At 38.8% G+C, this 20272-nt stretch overlaps 1 protein-coding gene across 1 annotated transcript in view; it reads right to left on the bottom strand.

The window, feature by feature from the left end:
• Nucleotides 1-248: 248 nt before the first annotated feature.
• The window catches only part of LOC120530579 (fibrinogen-like protein 1-like protein), a 54688-nt gene continuing 34664 nt past the window's right edge, over nucleotides 249-20272 (bottom strand). Inside the window, exons 2-3 of the mRNA XM_039755000.1 lie at nucleotides 4542-4694; nucleotides 249-1359 (exon numbers count right to left, since the gene is read on the bottom strand). Of these exons, the coding sequence (XP_039610934.1) occupies nucleotides 734-1359; nucleotides 4542-4641 (726 nt within the window). The 5' untranslated portion in view covers nucleotides 4642-4694 and the 3' untranslated portion in view covers nucleotides 249-733. The remainder of the gene's footprint in view (nucleotides 1360-4541; nucleotides 4695-20272) is intronic.

Below are 20272 nucleotides of genomic sequence, written 5' to 3'. Positions count from 1 at the left end.
AAAAAATCAGGATTAGAAGACAGAGGACTTTCTTTTTGTAAACACCTGCTGCCAGGCTTCAAGCCTAGGGGAACCTGAGCCAGGTACAAGCCACTGCTGCTACTGGGCGTCACCACAGCGATATGGCATCAAAAGCATAAAAGAAGTAGGCAGCAATCACGAGTCTCAGACCAGACGTCTCTGTTCTACTTTATTCTCATTTACCCAGAGATCTATAAATGCTTCAATTTCTGCATAGGTCAACATGACAATCGGTTAAACAATGGTACATGCCTCTGCAGAAAAAAAAACACATTTACTCTGGTTAAACAATAGTATTGTTGCCAGCAGCCATGAAGGAATACCTGATTAGAAATCAATGTTCACAGAACTCGTTAATTTTCAAAGGAAGCAGACAGTTTCTGTATCACTAATCAACACAGTCTGATTATTAGAGGCAGGTAACTCTTTTGCAAGACAGGTGAATATTTAGGTCCTACAGACAGCCATCAGTAATAGATTACAGAATTTTCCAGGGAATTTAAAACACTGATTTAGCCCAATACACTAAGCAACACATAGTAAAGTCATTTTCTTTTAAACCCTGATTTCTAGCCCATTACACACCTATATAAAAGTTATTTATTGTTTTATTGAAAACCTTACAGATAACATTATTTTAAACAGCCACATTTGTACAAGCCCCAGCACTAATAAAATTAAACTGATGCAAATATGGCAGTCATATTTAAGGTCATTCTTTGCAAATTTCTGAAGGTCTGATCATTATGAGTGAGGCTGCACAATCACCATGGCAAAGGGTGTTCCAATAAATGTAGCCCTTCCCATTGAGCTGTACAGTAAGGCAATTGTCATACCACCAGCCACCATTATAAGACGTGGCACAGTTACCACTGTTACGATCTTGGTCTTTGTCCTTAGTGGAGAACTTCATATTGTCATGAATTGTACTTCCTTCAATCATATAATCAGGAGCTGTTCCAGAGTACTGTCCAAGTCGCAGCGCATAGCCTCTTGACTCCTCATCCAAGCTGAAAGTGTCATAGTCAGCATACCTGACATCAGTCTTTGTAACATTAAGCACAATTCGTGCCTTGTACGCGCGCTGGGTGGTAAGTTTGTGGATGTATTCATTTCCCAGCCAGTGATCTCCCTCAATATTGCCAAACCCATACTTATAAGTAGTCCAGGATTCCCTCCACTCAATCTCTGAAGAAATTGAGTTTTTCTGGATCACTGTCCACTTCTGATTGTCCATAGTTATACAGTAGACCACCAGGGGATGTGAATTCCTAGGCTGGATTACATAAACCCCGTCAGGGTAACTGGGAGGATAATCATCACAATCGTTGGGATAAACTGTAAAGAAAGTTGTGAAAATACCTTCAGTTTTGTCCTCAGTCTGAAAAGAAAAACATGAAATTTTCCAAGAAAAGGAAGGGAAAGCATGAAGACTGAGGCATATGCAGGTGAAATGGCCAACATATAAAACATACAGGAAAAAAGGAAAAATCCAGAGAACACAAGAATGGGGTAAAAACACAAGAAAAAGTCAATCTTGTAAACGACAGAGCTACAAAATAACCAAAAGACACCTAGGTAAGGGGCATTAATACAGGACAGAATAACTACAGTACCTTGCTTTGCATGCATGTATTTGAACATTACGTGTAAAATCTGGAAAATAGCACTTTAGGTCCTCATTCATGTTTTTGCAGAAATGAGAATCTTTAGTCAATAGGACTAAAATATGGATGTTCCCAATCAAACTTCCAGCTCTCCCTCTGTCTTTAGGTCACTCACTTCTATAATTAGTAAACCTCCAAAAGAACTTCATCCTTTGCAGCAAGTGTCAGAGAAGAATATTATAACGTAGAAACACATTTACATATAAAAAACTCTTTCTACACCCAATCCTACTTGTTTTACAATCAATGATTATGTGACTTGTATCATGAAAATATTGGATGCATCCTCCTGTCCTGCCTCAACATGGGCTGTGTATCTCTTTTTTCTAGCAGTTCAAAATGAGAATGGCTAATAATAACATACACACTCTCCAGTAAGAGGCAACTACTTTATATTACGGAAAATAACTTTCTCTGAAAACTCAAAACCTGCTTGTAACTGCAGCTGCCCCTCTGCAATACAGTAAAATTCTTACTGCCGTATGCTAATCAACCGGAAACACACTGTAACTCTCTGGTGCTACAATTAATAACATAACAACCTCACCAAAAAACTACTATGTTTCTTACCTAAAATAACATTTTATTTATAAATGAAGCATTTTGTTCTGTTTTTGAACTAATGATTAGATAAACTGCCTGTTTTTTTGATGAGAGGTTATGTGACTGATCAGCTACTTTTTAAGGACAATGTCTAGAAATTAAGTACCAATGCAAGGAAGACTTTCTTTAAGTTCAATATGAGATGACTTTGCGGAGCTGCATTTATTGTCAAGAGTTATTGCAACCAGAAATTGAAATGTCAATATATGCTTCTAATTTTGATCTGTTAGATAAAAGAAAAACTATTATATGTGTTGAGCATGTGGAATAACCAATTGTCAAGAAAAAAAATGAAAATGAAAAAGATGTAATGAGTCTCAACACAGGTTTAAAAACTCAGAAACAGTTATGACTGGCAGAAACTGATTTTTCTTTATAGTCTTGTGACCAATCAAAAGTCCATGCAGTGGAAAGTCATTCTGGATTATGTTTCACCATCCCTTGCTCTATGTGTACTTTTAGCATTTTCCTGTGTATTCATGTGTGTCTGAACCTCTCATCTCTGGCATCTTCCTGCAAAGCCTGCTTCTCAGTCTCTGATCTTCTGTCTGGTTTCATTCTTTCCATCTTTGAAGGTTAAACTCTAAGCGTGGGCTTTTACTCCTCCTTATGCATCTCACACTCGCACTTCCCCTTTCTTCACATCACCAAAGCCAAACTGACCAATCAGATTGCTCTGAGGGACTGGACATGCAGACCTTCACATTTAATCATCTTCTTATATAATACACTACCACAGCTGTCTGTTTGTCTGTCCAGGATTTTAAATCACATGTAGCTTGCAAACCGTTTTAACTATTGACCTGAAATTTGGTACACATATAGTATGTGACTGCGGTGGGCTGGCGCCCTGCCCGGGGTTTGTTTCCTGCCTTGCGCCCTGTGTTGGCTGGGATTGGCTCAAGCAGACCCCCATGACCCTGCAGTTAGGATATAGCGGGTTGGATAATGGATGAATGGATATAGTACATGATGTCTACTATCCGCTTTCTGGGTGATGATTAACCACCAAGGTTATTCCTCTTTTTATTTTTATTATATTTTATACTGGTATAGTATATATGATGTTGATTTGGAGAAAGACTTTAGAGCATTTTTGTTATCCCAGCCACTTTACATTAATGTTTGTCTTAAAAGCTGTTGTGAAGTGGAGACATTATGATTTTAAAGACATAATCCATCCAAAATGATAACATATTATCTGGTACTTATCACAAATTGTAGTGATGGCCAAAAAAAATTTTAACTCCATGTTTATATGGAAAACAGAATTAGCAAAATTAATGACAGATTGGACTTGAATGGGGATCTGTGCTGAACAACAGCAAACAATATGAAATAAAAACTTCAAATTACTCATGTTGCATAATCTAAATATCATGCATCCAGCTATAAACTCACGCTTTCTCAAAACACATCAATTTAGGCTAAATAGTGCTAAATAAACCAATTCTGAAAAATGCTCATGCAAGCAAGGCATTACAAAAGCAAACAAGCTTTTGAATTGACTCTCCCCTCCTTTGTTGATCATTAAACAACAACTACAGGACAATTTTTATCAGTAACCTGTAAACCTCCATTAATGAAGTGAACATCTGCTTGTTGCAGCACCTCAGATATGCTCAAAAGGTTTAACTTGAAATCTCTGATTGTACCCTTCTTTCAGTCCTCACACGGCAATGTTGTTATATGAATTGCAATGGTGGCCAATGAATGAACTATTAGAATGACCAATGGATGAGGAGGTATGGCTGCTGTTCATTATAAAATCTCAGTCTTGTTTGAATGCACTTCTCTGTTATGCGTAAGAGTATTTTTCTGGGAAGTGGTTTATTTTACAGTATTTTAATTAAAATACACGTGTTAAGAACTTTGTGAGAATACAACTGGATCCCAGACATTCGTAATGAGTAATCTGAGTTTTTTTTCACTGATGTTTACATATTTTTTGCAGTTTTTCAAGCCAGGTATCCATTGAAGTCCATTTTACCAGGAATTTTGTTATCTCTGGTCTCTATGAAAACAAGATTATAAGTTTTTCTCAGCCACAACCATAAACAATGTCAGTTAAGTAATAAGTAAACTTTAAAAAATCATTTTTGGGTAAAGTATATAAGACCAAAATGTAATTTTGCATTTCTTTTGTTGACTTAGCTATATAATTTGATATACTGCTTAAAATATAAGTCATAATCAGGACTGGTAAGCTTTTTCCCTTGATGACCAGCTTATCTCTTTGGCTTAACTTACCACTCATGCTTCTTCCAATGCGCAGATTGTGAATCTTGATAGCATAATCATGCAGAAGATTGGCATTTGCTACGTTGACTTGCACAGCTTCTGACTCCATGACATGGGCCACTGCTGTCAGTAAAAGGACAGCCAGTATATTTATCACAGCATCTAGGGAAATACAAAGTAGTTTATTAAAAGGTGGGCAATACAGAAACAATCACATTGCAATTTCCTGAAAGATAACCCCATGTGTTTGCAATGTGTGATGCCCAGAAATTCTTGAATGCTCCAGATACTATAGCACTTCACCCCATTACAAACAACTTCATTTACTCACAATTAATAGGCTATAATTGATCAATAAGTTTCAACCGGTTCCAAGTCCTTAAGTGACTTGCCAATGCAGCCATGGGCACTGTCCCATTGTCCTCAGACAACAGATGCTTTACATAACCGAAACAGTGTCTGCAATCTTTACTGCCCAACCCAAACTGGCATAGTCTGATCTGTCTTCTCTGAATGTTATATGTTAAATGACCTCTTCTCAACCTCTTTATTTCAGATTCATAGACTTATGATAACTCCCCTTCCAATTACACATGCTGAAGTGAACAAACAATATCTTAAAGAAGACTACAAATTAAGTCAAATGTCAGTTTGACATACCCATCTCAGCTCAGCTGTAGTGCTTCTCTTATGATCAACAGATTTATCCCGATTATATAGAGAACTCAGAAACAGTCCTCACATTATAGTAACTTGTTTGGCCTTAGTTCAGGTATTAGCCCATTGAATCAACAAATCTTATCATATAATTATAAACTTTATTAGGGGCAGCAAATGTAAAAACAAATATTAACAATTTAGTGTATAATACGAGAAATGATGCTCAATAAAATGGAAAAACACACTGGAATTCAAGGTTCCCAGAATAACGCTGTAACTGTAACTTTTGGGTGAGGTAACTCTTTACGGTAAGGTACACTTACTTTACACAGGCTGTCAATGTGGCCTAGCAGCCAAGGCACTGGACTTTAAATTACAACATGTCTGCTTCAGTTTTTTGGTCTACCATTAGCAAGTCATCAACAACATACATTTGCCATAACTGTGAAAAAGTAAGAAATTGATTTATACAGTTGAAGTATTTGAACAAATTAAATAAAACAGTTTTTAAAGTATTCACCTCCTTTTCTACAGTTGTGTCAGAGCATGGAGCCATAATGAAGTTCACTGATATTTTTTGCCACTCTTGAACACCAATTACTCCATAATGTAAATGTGAAAAAAATCCAGACATTTCTAAAAATTAATTATAAGTGAAAAACATAAAATTGATTTTACAAGAATTTACCTCCTTATTGGATACAACTAAATTCCACTCCAATCTGCACAGTTGGGAGGTATCGAGTCCATGTGAGTGCAGCTAAGGGGTTTCACATGTGTTCAGAATAAATATATCGGTGTCTTAGAGCTTTCGAGATTTGTTAGTGCATTTCCAAGGAAACATAAACAATGGGCTGACCAACATTCCAAACAGATCCAAGACAGGGTCTGTGGAAAACAGCACTCAGGTCAAGGATATAGGAAATTTTCCAAAACATCTAATGTACAGTGCCTCAAAACACAATAAAGTCCTTAAATAAAGTAAAATGTGACTCAACTGTGAATCGGCCCAGAGCTGGCTATCCTCTGACGCTGAGTGTCCAGGCATAGTAAAGCAGGCCACCAAGCAGTCTGCGGTACTTCTGAATAATGTATTGTAGTGTTTGACAGAGACAGTAGAAGCTGAGCATGAAACGACAATAGCACATACATTTTGTCCTTCTGAGCTACAAAGAAGGCTGGGCTAGAAGAATGACTTTGCTAAAAATAGTCAAATTATGACAATCTTAATAGACAGCAGTAAGACGTGTGGGGCACCACAGAGACCTAAACCCCACACGCAGCAATGGTGTACGCAGTCTCTGTTTTAATTAAAGCTTTCACTCTTTTTTCCCTTCTTTTTCACCAGTCTCTGCACTCCAATATAATTCAATCTTTTCTTTTCATTTCTTTGCCTCTTCTCCAGATAATCTTTGTCTCACTCCTCCCCAACTCTGATTCACCTGACTAAAAAGGGCTGGCTACTTTAAAGTGGGACCCATAAATACATCACCAGTATGCATTGGAAGTACTTCTAGGTGAGACAGATGAGGGCAGGGAAGCTGATTCCCAATAGCTTCATCCAGCGGCCCCACAGATCTCCAACAGCAAACTGTCTAGTAATCCTAAGTGTGGATGAATGTGTTTGTATGTGTGTGTATGAATGTAACTTGTGATGAATTGGTGTTTTCCATCCATGACTTTTTTTGTGAATGAAGTTTCCAGGTACATTCTTTAGCTTCTACTGAACCTTAAGTTGGATAGAGCAAGTTATATGTGGAGTGGTTATTTATTATTGCTGCTGATTTGAAGCAAACTATTAATAGGACATTTGGAGAACAAGGCTGTTTCACGCTAAGGGTACATACCCAGCTGAGGCTGTCCTTCTCAAAAACCTGCTTAAATCAACGTATGCAAATGACACAGATACTTTAAATGTGACTAGGCAGCCGATACTGGAGAGTGTATAGGAGCATGATAACCCAGTCTACATGAGTTTTCAAGATATGAAAAGAGGGTATCACCATGGCCCTTGCCTTCAGCTGTGGGAGGTGCTGCAGGAATATGGGGCACTGTGTGCTATTCATTTTCTATGTGTGCAACGAGAGCTGAGTCTGAATGCTTACCATTAAGTTGAGTTCATTCATAGTGGACATAGTGGACTCTATCAAGGATGTGTGTTTTCACTAATCCTTTTTCTAGGTTTCATGTGGTTTCCTTTTTTGTGATTATCAAGGCACAGCATAGGATTTGCACATTTTATATATATGAATAGTTACTTCTCAATGGAGTAAATGGAAAAATAACCAAAATGAAAACATCATATGGCAAGGATGTCTTTGTATGGATAGCAACTGATATATTAACTATGTAGCTTACTAATACTCTGTGCATATTTGGAGAGGTGACTATCAATGAAATCAATTCAGATATAAGGGACAGATTTCAATTTACAGTCATATGAAAACGTTTGGGAACCCCTCTCAGCCTGCATAATAATTTACTCTACTTTCAACAAAAAAGATAACAGTGGTATGGCTTTCATTTCCTAGGCACATCTGAGTACTGGGGTGTTTTCGAACAAAGATTTTTAGTGAAGCAGTATTTAGTTGTATGAAATTAAATCAAGTGTGAAAAATAGGCTGTGCAAAATTTTGGGTACCCTTGTCATTTTGCTGATTTGAATGCATGTAACTGCTCAATACTGATTACTTGCAACACCAAATTGGTTGGATTAGCTCGTTAAGCCTTGAACTTCATAGGCAGGTTTGTCCAATCATGGGAAAAAGTATTTAAGGTGGTCAATTGCAAGTTGTGCTTCCCTTTGACTCTCCTCTGAAGAGTGACTGCATGGGATCCTCAAAGCAACTCTCAAAAGATCTGAAAACAAAGATTGTTCAGTATCATGGTTCAGGGGAAGGCTCCAAAAAGCTATCTCAGAGGTTTAAACTGTCAGTTTCAACTGTAAGGAATGTAATCAGGAAATAGAAGGCCACAGGCACAGTCGCTGTTAAACCAAGAAAAATACAGGAGCGGCATATGCGCAGGATTGTGAGAACAGTTACAGACAACCCACAGATCACCTCCAAAGACCTGCAAGAACATTTTGCTGCAGATGGTGTATCTGTACATTGTTCTACAATTCAGCACAATTTGCACAAACAACATCTGTATGGCAGGGTGATGAGAAGAAGCCCTTTCTGCACTCACGCCACAAACAGAGTCACTTGTTGTATGCAAATGCTCATTTAGACAAGCCAGATTCATTTTGGAACAAAGTGCTTTGGACTGATGAGACAAAAATTTAGTTATTTGGTCATAACAAAAAGCGTTTTGCATGGAAGAAGAAGAGCACCGCATTCCAAGAAAAACACCTGCTACCTACTGTCAAATTTGGTGGAGGCTGTGTGGCTAGTTCAGGGACTGGGGCCCTTGTTAAAGCCGAGGGTTGGATGAATTTAACCCAATATCAACAAATTCTTCAGGATAATGTTCAAGCATCAGTCACAAAGTTGAAGTTACGTAGGGGTTGGATATTCCAACAGGACAATGACCCAAAACACAGTTCGAAATCTACAAAGACATTCATGCAGAGGGAGAAGTACAATTTTCTGGAATGGCCACAGTCCCCTGACTTGAATATCATCGAAAATCTATGGGATGATTTGAAGCAGGCTGTCCATGCTCGGCAGCCATCAAATTTAACTGAACTGGAGAGATTTTGTATGGAAGAATGGTCAAAAATACCCCCATCCAGAATCTAGACACTCATCAAAGGCTATAGGAGGCGTCTAGAGGCTGTTATATTTGCAAAAGGAGTCTCAACTAAATATTGATGTAATGTCTCTAGTGGGGTACCCAAATTTATGCACCTGTCTAATTTTGTTATGATGCATATTGCATATTTTCTGTTAATCCAATAAACATAATGTCACTGCTAAAATACTACTGTTTCCATAAGGCATGTCATATATTAAGAAGTTGCTACTTTCAAAGCTCAGCCAATGGATAAACAAAAATCCAAATAATTAAGAGGGGTTCCCAAAGGTTTTCATATGACTGTATATATATATATATATATATATATATATATATATATATATACAGTATATATATATATATATATATATATATTGTGGACTGGCACCCGGACACAGGCAGATGGACAACATAGTTCCACCACACACTATTTATTTACAATATTTACACAGTTCAGTGCACTTGCAAACCCCAGTGCCTCTTGCACCGATTCCCCAAAGTCCAGGCCACACTCTCAGTCAGCGTGCCTCTCTCTTGACCGCCTCCCGTCCTCTCGCCAGCTCTGTCCTCTTCCACCCGACATCCACTATCGACTGAAGGGAGGCGGCCCCTTATATGGGAACCCGGATGGGCTCCAGCTGCTTCCCGGCAATCAGTTGTAGCCACACCCCAGTGTGGCGGAAGTGCCGGCTGCGCACCCGGAAGCCATCTGGGTGTCCCTTGTTCTCTTCCCCCCAGCACTTCCTGGTGTGGCGGAAATGCTGGGCTCCAGGGTTCCTCAGGCACCTGGGCGCCGCCTGGTGGATATATATATATATATATATTGCTCAAAAACATTAATCAGAGTACAGCATCAAGTCAATGAAACTTCTGGGATATTGATCTGGTCAGTTAAGTAGCAGAGGGGGTTGTTAATCAGTTTCAGCTGCACTAGAGGGGAAACAATGAGACAAACCCCAATACATGAATGGTTTAACATGTGGAGGCCACTGACATTTTTCCCTCCTCATCTTTACTGACAGTTTTTTTAACTAGTTTTTCATTTGGCTATGGTCAGTGTCACTACTGGTAGCGCGAGGCGATACCTGGAGCCTACAGAGGTTACACAGGTAGTCCAACCTCTCCAGGATGGCACATCAATATGTGCCATTGGCTGAAGGTTTGCTGTGTCTCCCAGCACAGTCTCACGGGCATGGAGGAGAGTCCAGGAGATAGGCAGTTACTCTAGGAGAGCTGGACAGGGCCATAGAAAGTCCTTAACCCATCAGCAGGAATAGTATCTGCTCCTTTGGACAAGAAGGAACAGGATGAGCACTGCCAGAGCCCTACAAAATGACCTCCAGCAGGCCACTGTTGTGAATATCTCTGACCAAATAATCAGAAACAGACTTTATGAGGGTGGCCTGAGGGCTCGACATCCTCTAGTGGGCCCTGTGCTCACTACCCAGCACCATGGAGCTTGATTGGCATTTTCCAAAGAATACCAGAATTGGCAGGTCCACCAATGGCGCCCTGTGCTTTTCACAGATGAGAGCAGGTTCACCCTGAACACATGTGACAGACATGAAAGGGTCTGGAGAAGCCGTGGAGAACTTTATGCTGCTTATAACATCATTCAGCATGACCGATTTGTTGGTGGGTCAGTGATGGTCTGGGGAGGCATTTCCATGGTGGGGGCGCACAAACCTCTACAGGATAGACAATGGCACCTTGGTTGCCTTTAAGTGTTGGGATGAAATCCTTGGACCCATTGTTAGATCTTCTGCTGGTGCAGTGGGTCCTGGGCTCCTCCTGGTGCACAACAATGCCCGGCCTCATGTGGCGAGAGTATGTAGGCAGTTCCTGAAGGATGAAGGAATTGATACTACTGACTGGCACTCACGCTTGTCTGACCTAAATCCAATAGAACACCTCTGGGACATTATGTTTCGGTCCATGCAATGCCAGCAGGTTGCATGCCAATGATACCCTGGTCCATATCTGGGAGGAAATCCCCAGGACACCATTTGTCGTCTCATTAGGAGCATGCCCCGACGTTGTCAGGCATACATACAAGCATGTGGGGGACATACAAATTACTGAGTACGATTCTGAAATTTCGGCAAAATGGACTAGCCTGCCGCATCATTTTTTCACTTTGATTTTCAGGGTGTCTTTGAATTCAGCCCTCTGTAGGTTGAGAATTTTCATTTCCTCAAACAATGTGACGCTGTGGCATCCTTTCATTCCTAACACGTTACCCAGTCCATATCAGTATAGATATCCAGCAGGGTTTTTTTCCCATTGAGATCTGATGTGTTTTCAAAGTGTTCCTTTAATTTTTTTGAGCAAATATATATATATATATATATATATATATATATATATATATATATATATATATATATATATATATATACAGTATATACAGTATATATATTTATATACAGTATATATTATTTTTAATACAAAATATACACTTTACTGGCTAAAAAAATCTTACCTGTTGGAAATATGCTGAAAAGGTTTTTTTTCTAGTAGGGGTGAGTGCAAATTAGCATGAAGAAGCCTCATTCACCATTTGTCCTATAATATTTTGCTTTAAATCAGGATATCCTGTACTGTTTGGCACAAACTCACAGAAAGATCAGGCTTGTCATCTGTATGGTGTTAATAAAACTGTTGTAAATATTTTGATAATTCTGACAGATGCAAACAGAGAAATGTGTGATAAAAAAGGACGTACAACATTTGTGTTTTGAAATGTAATATTAAACATGGGTGTTTATACTAAGAAAGTAGGGTGTGGGAGACTCCTGACTTTTGGGAACTTCTACGGATTATTTGTTCTATTTTCTAAGAAACTTCATTTTTACGGTAATAGAGTAAACATTTACTACATCATCTCCAGAATCAACAAAAAGTTGCCTCCTCTGTTGGAAATGATATGGCAAGAAAATATTTGTTGTTTTATTTCAGACGTGCCAACTAATGAGAATAAAGAGCATATACTATTTCTCTGTTATAGTATTGCTCTTCTCAGTGTTTTACTAGGTGGAATTGTGAAAGATTCAAAACATGACTCTGCAATCTCTGTTTGGACATATGGTGATGTCAAAAGGTAAGTGCACCACATAAAATGTTTTTTCATTTTAAATTCATAGTAACATATCAAAACTTGATATTTATTTAAACAGTATCGTTAGATAAAGATAATATGATTGAAAGGTACAGTGGTGTGAAAAACTATTTGCCCCCTTCCTGATTTTTTATTCTTTTGCATGTTTGTCACACAAAATGTTTCTGATCATCAAACACATTTAACCATTAGTCAAATATAACACAAGTAAACACAAAATGCAGTTTTTAAATGATGGCTTTTATTATTTAGGGAGAAAAAAATCCAACCCTACATGGCCCTGTGTGAAAAAGTAATTGCCCCCTGAACCTAATAACTGGTTGGGCCACCCTTAGCAGCAATAACTGCAATCAAGCGTTTGTGATAACTTGCAATGAGTCTTTACAGCTCTGGAGGAATTTTGGCCCACTCATCTTTGCAGAATTGTTGTAATTCAGCTTTATTTGAGGGTTTTCTAGCATGAACCGCCTTTTTAAGGTCATGCCATAGCATCTCAATTGGATTCAGGTCAGGACTTTGACTAGGCCACTCCAAAGTCTTCATTTTGTTTTTCTTCAGCCATTCAGAGGTGGATTTGCTGGTGTGTTTTGGGTCATTGTCCTGTTGCAGCACCCAAGATCGCTTCAGCTTGAGTTGATGAACAGATGACTGGACATTCTCCTTCAGGATTTTTTGGTAGACAGTAGAATTCATGGTTCCATCTATCACAGCAAGCCTTCCAGGTCCTGAAGCAGCAAAACAACCCCAGACCATCACACTACCACCACCATATTTTACTGTTGGTATGATGTTCTTTTTCTGAAATGCTGTGTTCCTTTTACGCCAGATGTAACGGACATTTGCCTTCCAAAAGTTCAACTTTTGTCTCATCAGTCCACAAGGTATTTTCCCAAAAGTCTTGGCAATCATTGAGATGTTTCTTAGCAAAAGTGAGACGAGCCCTAATGTTCTTTTGCTTAACAGTGGTTTGCGTCTTGGAAATCTGCCATGCAGGCCGTTTTTGCCCAGTCTCTTTCTTATGGTGGAGTCGTGAACACTGACCTTAATTGAGGCAAGTGAGGCCTGCAGTTCTTTAGACGTTGTCCTGTGGTCTTTTGTGACCTCCCAGATGAGTTGTCTCTGCGCTCTTGGGGTAATTGTGGTCGGCCGGCCACTCCTGGGAAGGTTCACCACTGTTCCATGTTTTTGCCATTTGTGGATAATGGCTCTCACTGTGGTTCGCTGGAGTCCCAAAGCTTTAGAAATGGCTTTATAACCTTTACCAGACTAATAGATCTCAATTACTTCTGTTCTCATTTGTTCCTGAATTTCTTTGGATCTTGGCATGATGTCTAGCTTTTGAGGTGCTTTTGGTCTACTTCTCTGTGTCAGGCAGCTCCTATTTAAGTGATTTCTTGATTGAAACAGGTGTGGCAGTAATCAGGCCTGGGGGTGGCTACGGAAATTGAACTCAGGTGTGATACACCACAGTTAGGTTATTTTTTAACAAGGGGGCAATTACTTTTTCACACAGGGCCATGTAGGTTTGGATTTTCTTTCTCCCAAAATAATAAAAACCATCATTTTAAAACTGCATTTTGTGTTTACTTGTGTTATAATTGACTAATGGTTAAATGTGTTTGATGATCAGAAACATTTTGCGTGACAAACATGCAAAAGAATAAGAAATCAGGAAGGGGGCAAATAGTTTTTCACACCACTGTATGTAATTTCTGTTTGTGGAAAAAGTAAGTCCACCCTTGGCTGTTATAGCTAGTATTGCCCCCTTTAAGTAGACATTTCATGTACCTCTGTAGCAGTCTCTGACATCATCTGGAACAAAGTTTTTCTCATTCCTCCATGTTGAATTCTCTCACCTTTGTGATAACTGAAGGGAGTCCTGCATGCACAGCCCATTTTAAATTCCCTTGTCACTTCTTGATGGGATTCAGATCCAAACTTTGACTTGGCCATTTTAGATCGCTTTGTCTATTTGTTTTCAACTATTCCATGGTTGATTTACTGGAATGTTAAAGTCCACTGTCATTTTGCAAGGTCCAATTTGGAATAACTTCAACCTTTTAAAACTTGGCATCAAAGTTACCCTCAAGCACTAACTGGTTCAATGAAAAATTCCAAGAGGATTTTATGATTGCGCGCTGCTTAGGCCCTGATGCAACCAAGCCAAAAACTGACAGACTTCTGCCACTATACTTCACTATTGCTTTCAGGTTTTTCTGGTCAAATTTTATCTTTTGTTTTCCCCAAACGTGTCTTCTGGTACTGTGGCCAAATAGCTATCTTTGCCTAGTCTGTCCATAGCACACTGTCATAGAAGTCATGCACTTTTGATAGACGTTCAAAGGCAAACTTTTGTCTTTCCCTGATGTTCTTGCTGAATTGCAAAGATTTCCTCATGGAACACCTCCTTGGAAGACCTCTTTCTGATGGTGTACTCGTGTACTTTGAAATCAGTAATGCCAAGAGCCACTTATACATCACAAGATGACATTCTCGGGTTCTCATAAACTTCTTTCAGCATTTAATATTTTTCTTTCAGGCTAAACTTGCTGGGGCAACCTGGACAAGTTGGCAGTTGTCTGAAGTCCTCTTCATTTGTAGATGATCGTCTAGATAGTGGATGGGTTAATTTCCTGTTATTTGGAGATCTCTTAAAATCTATTCTTAGACTTATAGGGATCCATAACATTCATTCTAAAGGCCTCAATTAGCTCTTTCAATCTAGGCATGGTGATATTGTAACGATCACAGGGACACTAAGATTCACACCATCCAAAGACAGTGATTTATTTATGTTATTGTGGGACCAAAGGAACACACTCAGTCTTAACCTGGTACGCACACACTCACACACAGAGACATTGTAAGTGGCACAATGAACAGGTAAATAACAATGAAATATATTAATCAAATAATGAAAAAAGAACACACAATAAAACAAAAACAATGTACGCAAAGGCCCTTCCCAGCTCCCCGACAGCGATAATAAATTACAACACTAACAGCTAACAATAAACACTAAAAACAATTTCCAAAACAGTCCAGTATAGCAGGGGCAGTTGATGATGGATGTGTGAATGAAAAACCCTAAGAGCAGCTCTCTGAAAGCAATGCAAAGTTTTGTCCTATCAGGATCCTCATGTGGCAACAATAATGACAGTACTCCTAATAAAGTATAAATATATGAATCAGGAGGACATTACATGCATGTATGGTAAATAAGCAATGTGACAGATGAAAACAAACATGAATTTTAAGTAAACTCTTCAGCATACCCATATTTAAATAATAGGCTTTTTTCCCAGCCTCACTGGGTCACATGTTCTGGGCCTGCACCAAATTAACATTATTCTGGACCAAAATTTTTAATTACCTTTCAGACAGCCTTGGTCTCACAATCCCTCCTAACCCATTAACAGCTGTGTTTGGGGTTCTTCCAGATGGGTTTAAAGTGGAGAAAGACAAACAAATTGTGATTGCATTCACTACACTTTTGGCACACAGACTAAAGGCGCTTCTCCACTGCATAGTACGGCACAGCACGGTTCAGTACAGCTCACCTTGGTTTGGCTCAGTTTGACTCGGTTTGCGTTTCGACTGCAGTTTAGTACCGCTTTAGAGTGGGCGGGATTATTCACGTGTCGTTATAGTTGCGCCGCCTCTACTGCCGTGACACCGTGGAACTTTTACAACAACACGCAGACAACGACAACACTTTAGCTCGAAGCGCAAGGGTAAGCATCTAAAAAAAGCACATCACTAGCTAACTTTTATCACTGTTGCAAAGCATAAAATGAACTTAACTGCCAGTTTAACATTAAAATGCTGATTCTGTATATTACAGATCTTCCACATTTTGCAAAAAAGTCGCCGCAACAGACCATCTGTTTGGACATTTAACCGTGCTTCAGAGTGGTGGGATGTGATTGTTCCCGGTTTTACAAACACTCAGTGGCTGGAGAACTTTCGAATGTCTGAAGAAACATTCATCCACTTATGCAACAAACTGCGTCCAGCGATGGAGAGACGGGACACAAACTTCCGCGTGTGTGTACCTTTAAAGAAAAGAATAGCCAGTGACGCAGTAATGACGATTTTATCCGGCCAATCAGTGACCAGCAGTTTACACGTCACGTTTTGGTAATGGTTCGGCGCGCTTGGAACCTCGGCTGAGGTGGTACTAAAAAAAGGACTAGGTACCAGGTACTGTTCCCAGTGGAAAACCCCCCAAAAGTGAGCTGAACTGAACCGTGTCGTGCCGTACTATGCAGTGGAAAAGCACCATTATTCTGCTAAACTGGAACCCAAACTCTCCTCTTTTTTTGGGAAACCGATGTGTTATACTATTTGAAATTGGAAAAAATCAAATACTCAGTTAGAGGATCCGTACAGACTTTTTTTTAAAACATGGCAGGATCTAATCAGTAATATTTGAAAATAAGCTCATAAAGCACAGAGAATTTATTAATCTAGGTATGTTTACAAGCCTTAAATTTCACGCCATTTGCCTTGCTCTCTCTCTCAGGGGTGGGGATCGATTTGTCCTTAACTCAATTTTTTCTTTTTGTAAAAACTTGATTGATTTGTATGGATTGCAATAAAATTAATAAAAATATAATAAATAAATAGATAAATAATAGTTTTTATTCTGCTTGAGAAAGTATTGCTAACTATATCAGCTGTTACAGGTACACAGACTAACTCAGGGGTTAAACAAGACCTTACAAAGTCGCCATGTCTTCCTCTCATACAAGTACAAGAATTAGCAGGCAGAATTAATATTTTTAAAATGAATATTTTTGTATCTATTCAAATAGTAAGAATTCCTTTAAAAAAAAAAACAATAATTTTTGCTTTGTTTTTTTAAAAAAGAAAGACTTTTCCAGCTACTTGCAGCTATAGTGATTTACATAGTGTCTAGCCACTCAGCCCAACGAGTTTTTCCATACTGTTCATCTAGATTGTCCATAATAACATCAAGTTGGGATTTGAAGGTCCAAAAGTTCTGCACTCTACCACATTACTTGGTCATTTATTCGATGTGTCTGTGAATCTTTGTGAGAAGAAAAACTTTCTAAAATTTCTGTGAAATCTGCCCTTAACAAGTTTCCAAATATGTTTTTGTGTTCTTGTTGCAGTTTATTTTAAAGTAACAAATGGGATCTATTATACTATTTCCTTTTATAATTTTAGAAGGTTCAATCATGTGTGGTCTATGGCCGGCCAGTCATCGCGGCCAATACCCCCAGGCTGCCAGGTGGAGCCCTCCCAGCAGCATGGAGGTGCCCCGAATACCAGCAGGGAATTATGGACAATGGAGTTTTCATCCACAGCCCTGCTGGATACCACAGGTGCCACTAGATGGAGCTGCAGGGAGGAGCAATGAGTATTCTTCATACAACCCAGAAGTGCGTCCTAGTCACATAGACAAAGGGAATGACGTGCTTCCGGGTTGAATAAGGAGTTTTCATCTGACCCGGAAGTGCTAGGAAGTCACATGGACAGGGGTTCAGAAGCACTTCCGGGTCACGGACTATAAAAGGACTGTGGGAGATCCCAGATGTTGAGCTGAGCTGGGTGGCAGGGTGGCAACGTGTCTGGGAGTGGAGGATTATTGATTACTGTATTGTAATTTATGAGTATTATGGAGAGGAGGTTGCTTTGTGTACTGTATTATTATAATAAATCCAAACTTTGGACTTTTATTTGGCGTCTTGCGTCTAGTCAGAGGGTTCAAGGGAGTGATAGCGTCCCCTATCTGTCACACATGTCTCCTTTTAACCTCCATTTATTTAATGTATGAATGCTTACCTCCTTCAGTCTCTCCTCATAGTTTATACCTCTTAGTCCCAGAATAAGCCTAGTTGCTCTCCTCTGGAATTTCTTTAGGGCTGCAATGTCCAAAATGTAACGTGGTATAGAAAACTTAACACAGTACTCCATCTAGGTTAGTTGTGGACATTCATGGCTGTCAAAATGCAGCAAACTCATGATATTTAGGATGTTTGAAGCTGTGCTGAGTATGTCAAGTGAGAGTCATGTAAACCGTCATCCTCAATGATTCTTATTCATGTAATCTGACATCATCAAGGCAGTGAGATCCAGCAACTGTACATTTTATGTCTGACATGCTTTTTGGTTCAAAGTCTAGTACTGTGACACCTGTCTATCACACCTAACATCTGACACTACTGAATATCATTGCCTTGAGGATGTCAGATTAAAATATTACACAAACAGGAATAGCAGGATTACATGGCCAAAACAACCCTACCTACTAACTATAACTCAAAATAAAATGTTCTATTTTACTTATAATTGGAGAAAGCATATTTCAAAACTTTTTTGAATCTGGCAAACATGTACCATAATTGTCCAAATTTAGTGCGGCATGCTGAACTATTACTACTTCTCCAAATATTTCAGTTTTTGCACCTCATATAAAATCTTTGCCCTGTAGATGGATAGGTGAAGAAGCATCAAATGTGAGAAAATCCTTCTTACTGATCAGAACCGTAAGCATCACAGAGAATATTGAAAATCAATAAAATAGTTACAAAAGAGTGTTAAAAGCAGACTTTGATCATAACATCCAAGTATGGACAACTGTGCTTTCATATTGATTTAAAGGATACTGAAAAGCAGAACTGTACCAGTCACCAACATTTCTCAAGATAATAAAACAGTAACAAAATTGGAATTTCCAGTGAACTTTTTCTATAAGACCAGATTTTAAAACTGAGGAGATTATCAAAACACAACAAGCATATTAAAAAAGCTGAAATTCATGAACCACTAAAGATGTGAAATTATAAAATGCAATGCCCCTTAATTCAAACAAAACAACAAATATAGTGCCTATCCCCTAGCTCTAAGGGGCACATCTTTAATAAATAAGAAAGCCTAGTAAACAGATCACCTTTTAGCACATATATGTCTGCTTAGTGCCATACAAGTCCACAAGTCTTTAATCCATTTTTAAAATGTCCAGCATTTCCACTTCTACTTGCATGTTGTCCTGGAAGTAATAATTATTCATCTTATTTATGATGTTATGAGAAAGTATTAAGACCTCCTCAAATATGTCACATCTTTTAATAAATGTGAACATGAATCTGGTTTTGATTTCAGTCAAATATACATTTAGGCAACATATTACAACACTCAATAATTTTAATATGTATTTATTTAATTAGCAAAAATAAAAAAGAAATGCAATTTCCTTAGTTAGAAAGTTAAGAGAACAGCAGGATCATGTGAAGTTCAAATGTCAGTTCCCAAACCCAGAAACTGTAAAATCTGCTTTGTCATTTACTATCCGTTTTCTAAATCTGCTTATCCAGAACAGGGTCAGGGGAATGCTGGAGCCTATCCCAGCAAGCACTGGGCCAAGGCAGGAACAATCCCTTAACCGGAAATCAACTCTTTGCAGGGTAAATACACACATATATACACATGCAAACACATGTCTTTGGAAGAAAACTGGTGGACCCGGAGGAAACCCACATGGGCAGAAAATGTTAGCTCCACACAGGAAGTACCTAGGACTTAAATCCCAGTCTCCATGTTGAGAGGCAGCAGCTTACCACTACACCACCGTGGCAGCCGTGAAAGAAACATAACACGATGAAATGTGGGACATAAAGCCCAGAATTCAATTGCACTTGCAAATGCTCTTGAGGACACAATCCGTGCAGATATGAGAAAGGGAGCCACTTTCGTCGTTTGTGTGTCAATATCAATGCTGGATGTTGGGGATATGTTTTGGGTATGGTTCTTTTAACTTAATATATATTTTATTAGCTCTCTATCACCACTCTGAACAGGTGAAGAGGCTTACAAAATGGATGAATAAATGAATTGACTCTTTTAAAGTATTTTAGCTTTTTAAAGAGGGACTTTATAAGAGGTAAACAGTCAGAAAGTGTATATTCCAAAGTGCCTATAAGAGGTAAACAGTCAGAAAGTGTATATTCCAAAGTGCCTCAGACCCTCTAAATCTCTCTACAAATCAGCCATATGGAGAGAAACTTGTGTATAAGGTTGAAACACCATGAATCAGTATTCCTGGAACTGTTCATTTGTATGACTTTCTCATAATTTAACCAATGTCAACAATTGTGTTTGCTGAGTTGAACTTTTGCACAGATGGCAAGGTAAACTCTTAATATGGCACACCTATTGTGTTGACTTGCAGTTTGCCTATAAAAGAACGAGCATCCAT

Source organism: Polypterus senegalus, chromosome 6, assembly GCF_016835505.1.
Source record: "Polypterus senegalus isolate Bchr_013 chromosome 6, ASM1683550v1, whole genome shotgun sequence".
Classification (NCBI taxonomy): Eukaryota; Metazoa; Chordata; class Cladistia; order Polypteriformes; family Polypteridae; genus Polypterus; species Polypterus senegalus.
The sequence above is the reverse complement of the archived record's forward strand: the minus strand, read 5'-3'. Positions and strand labels throughout refer to the sequence as shown.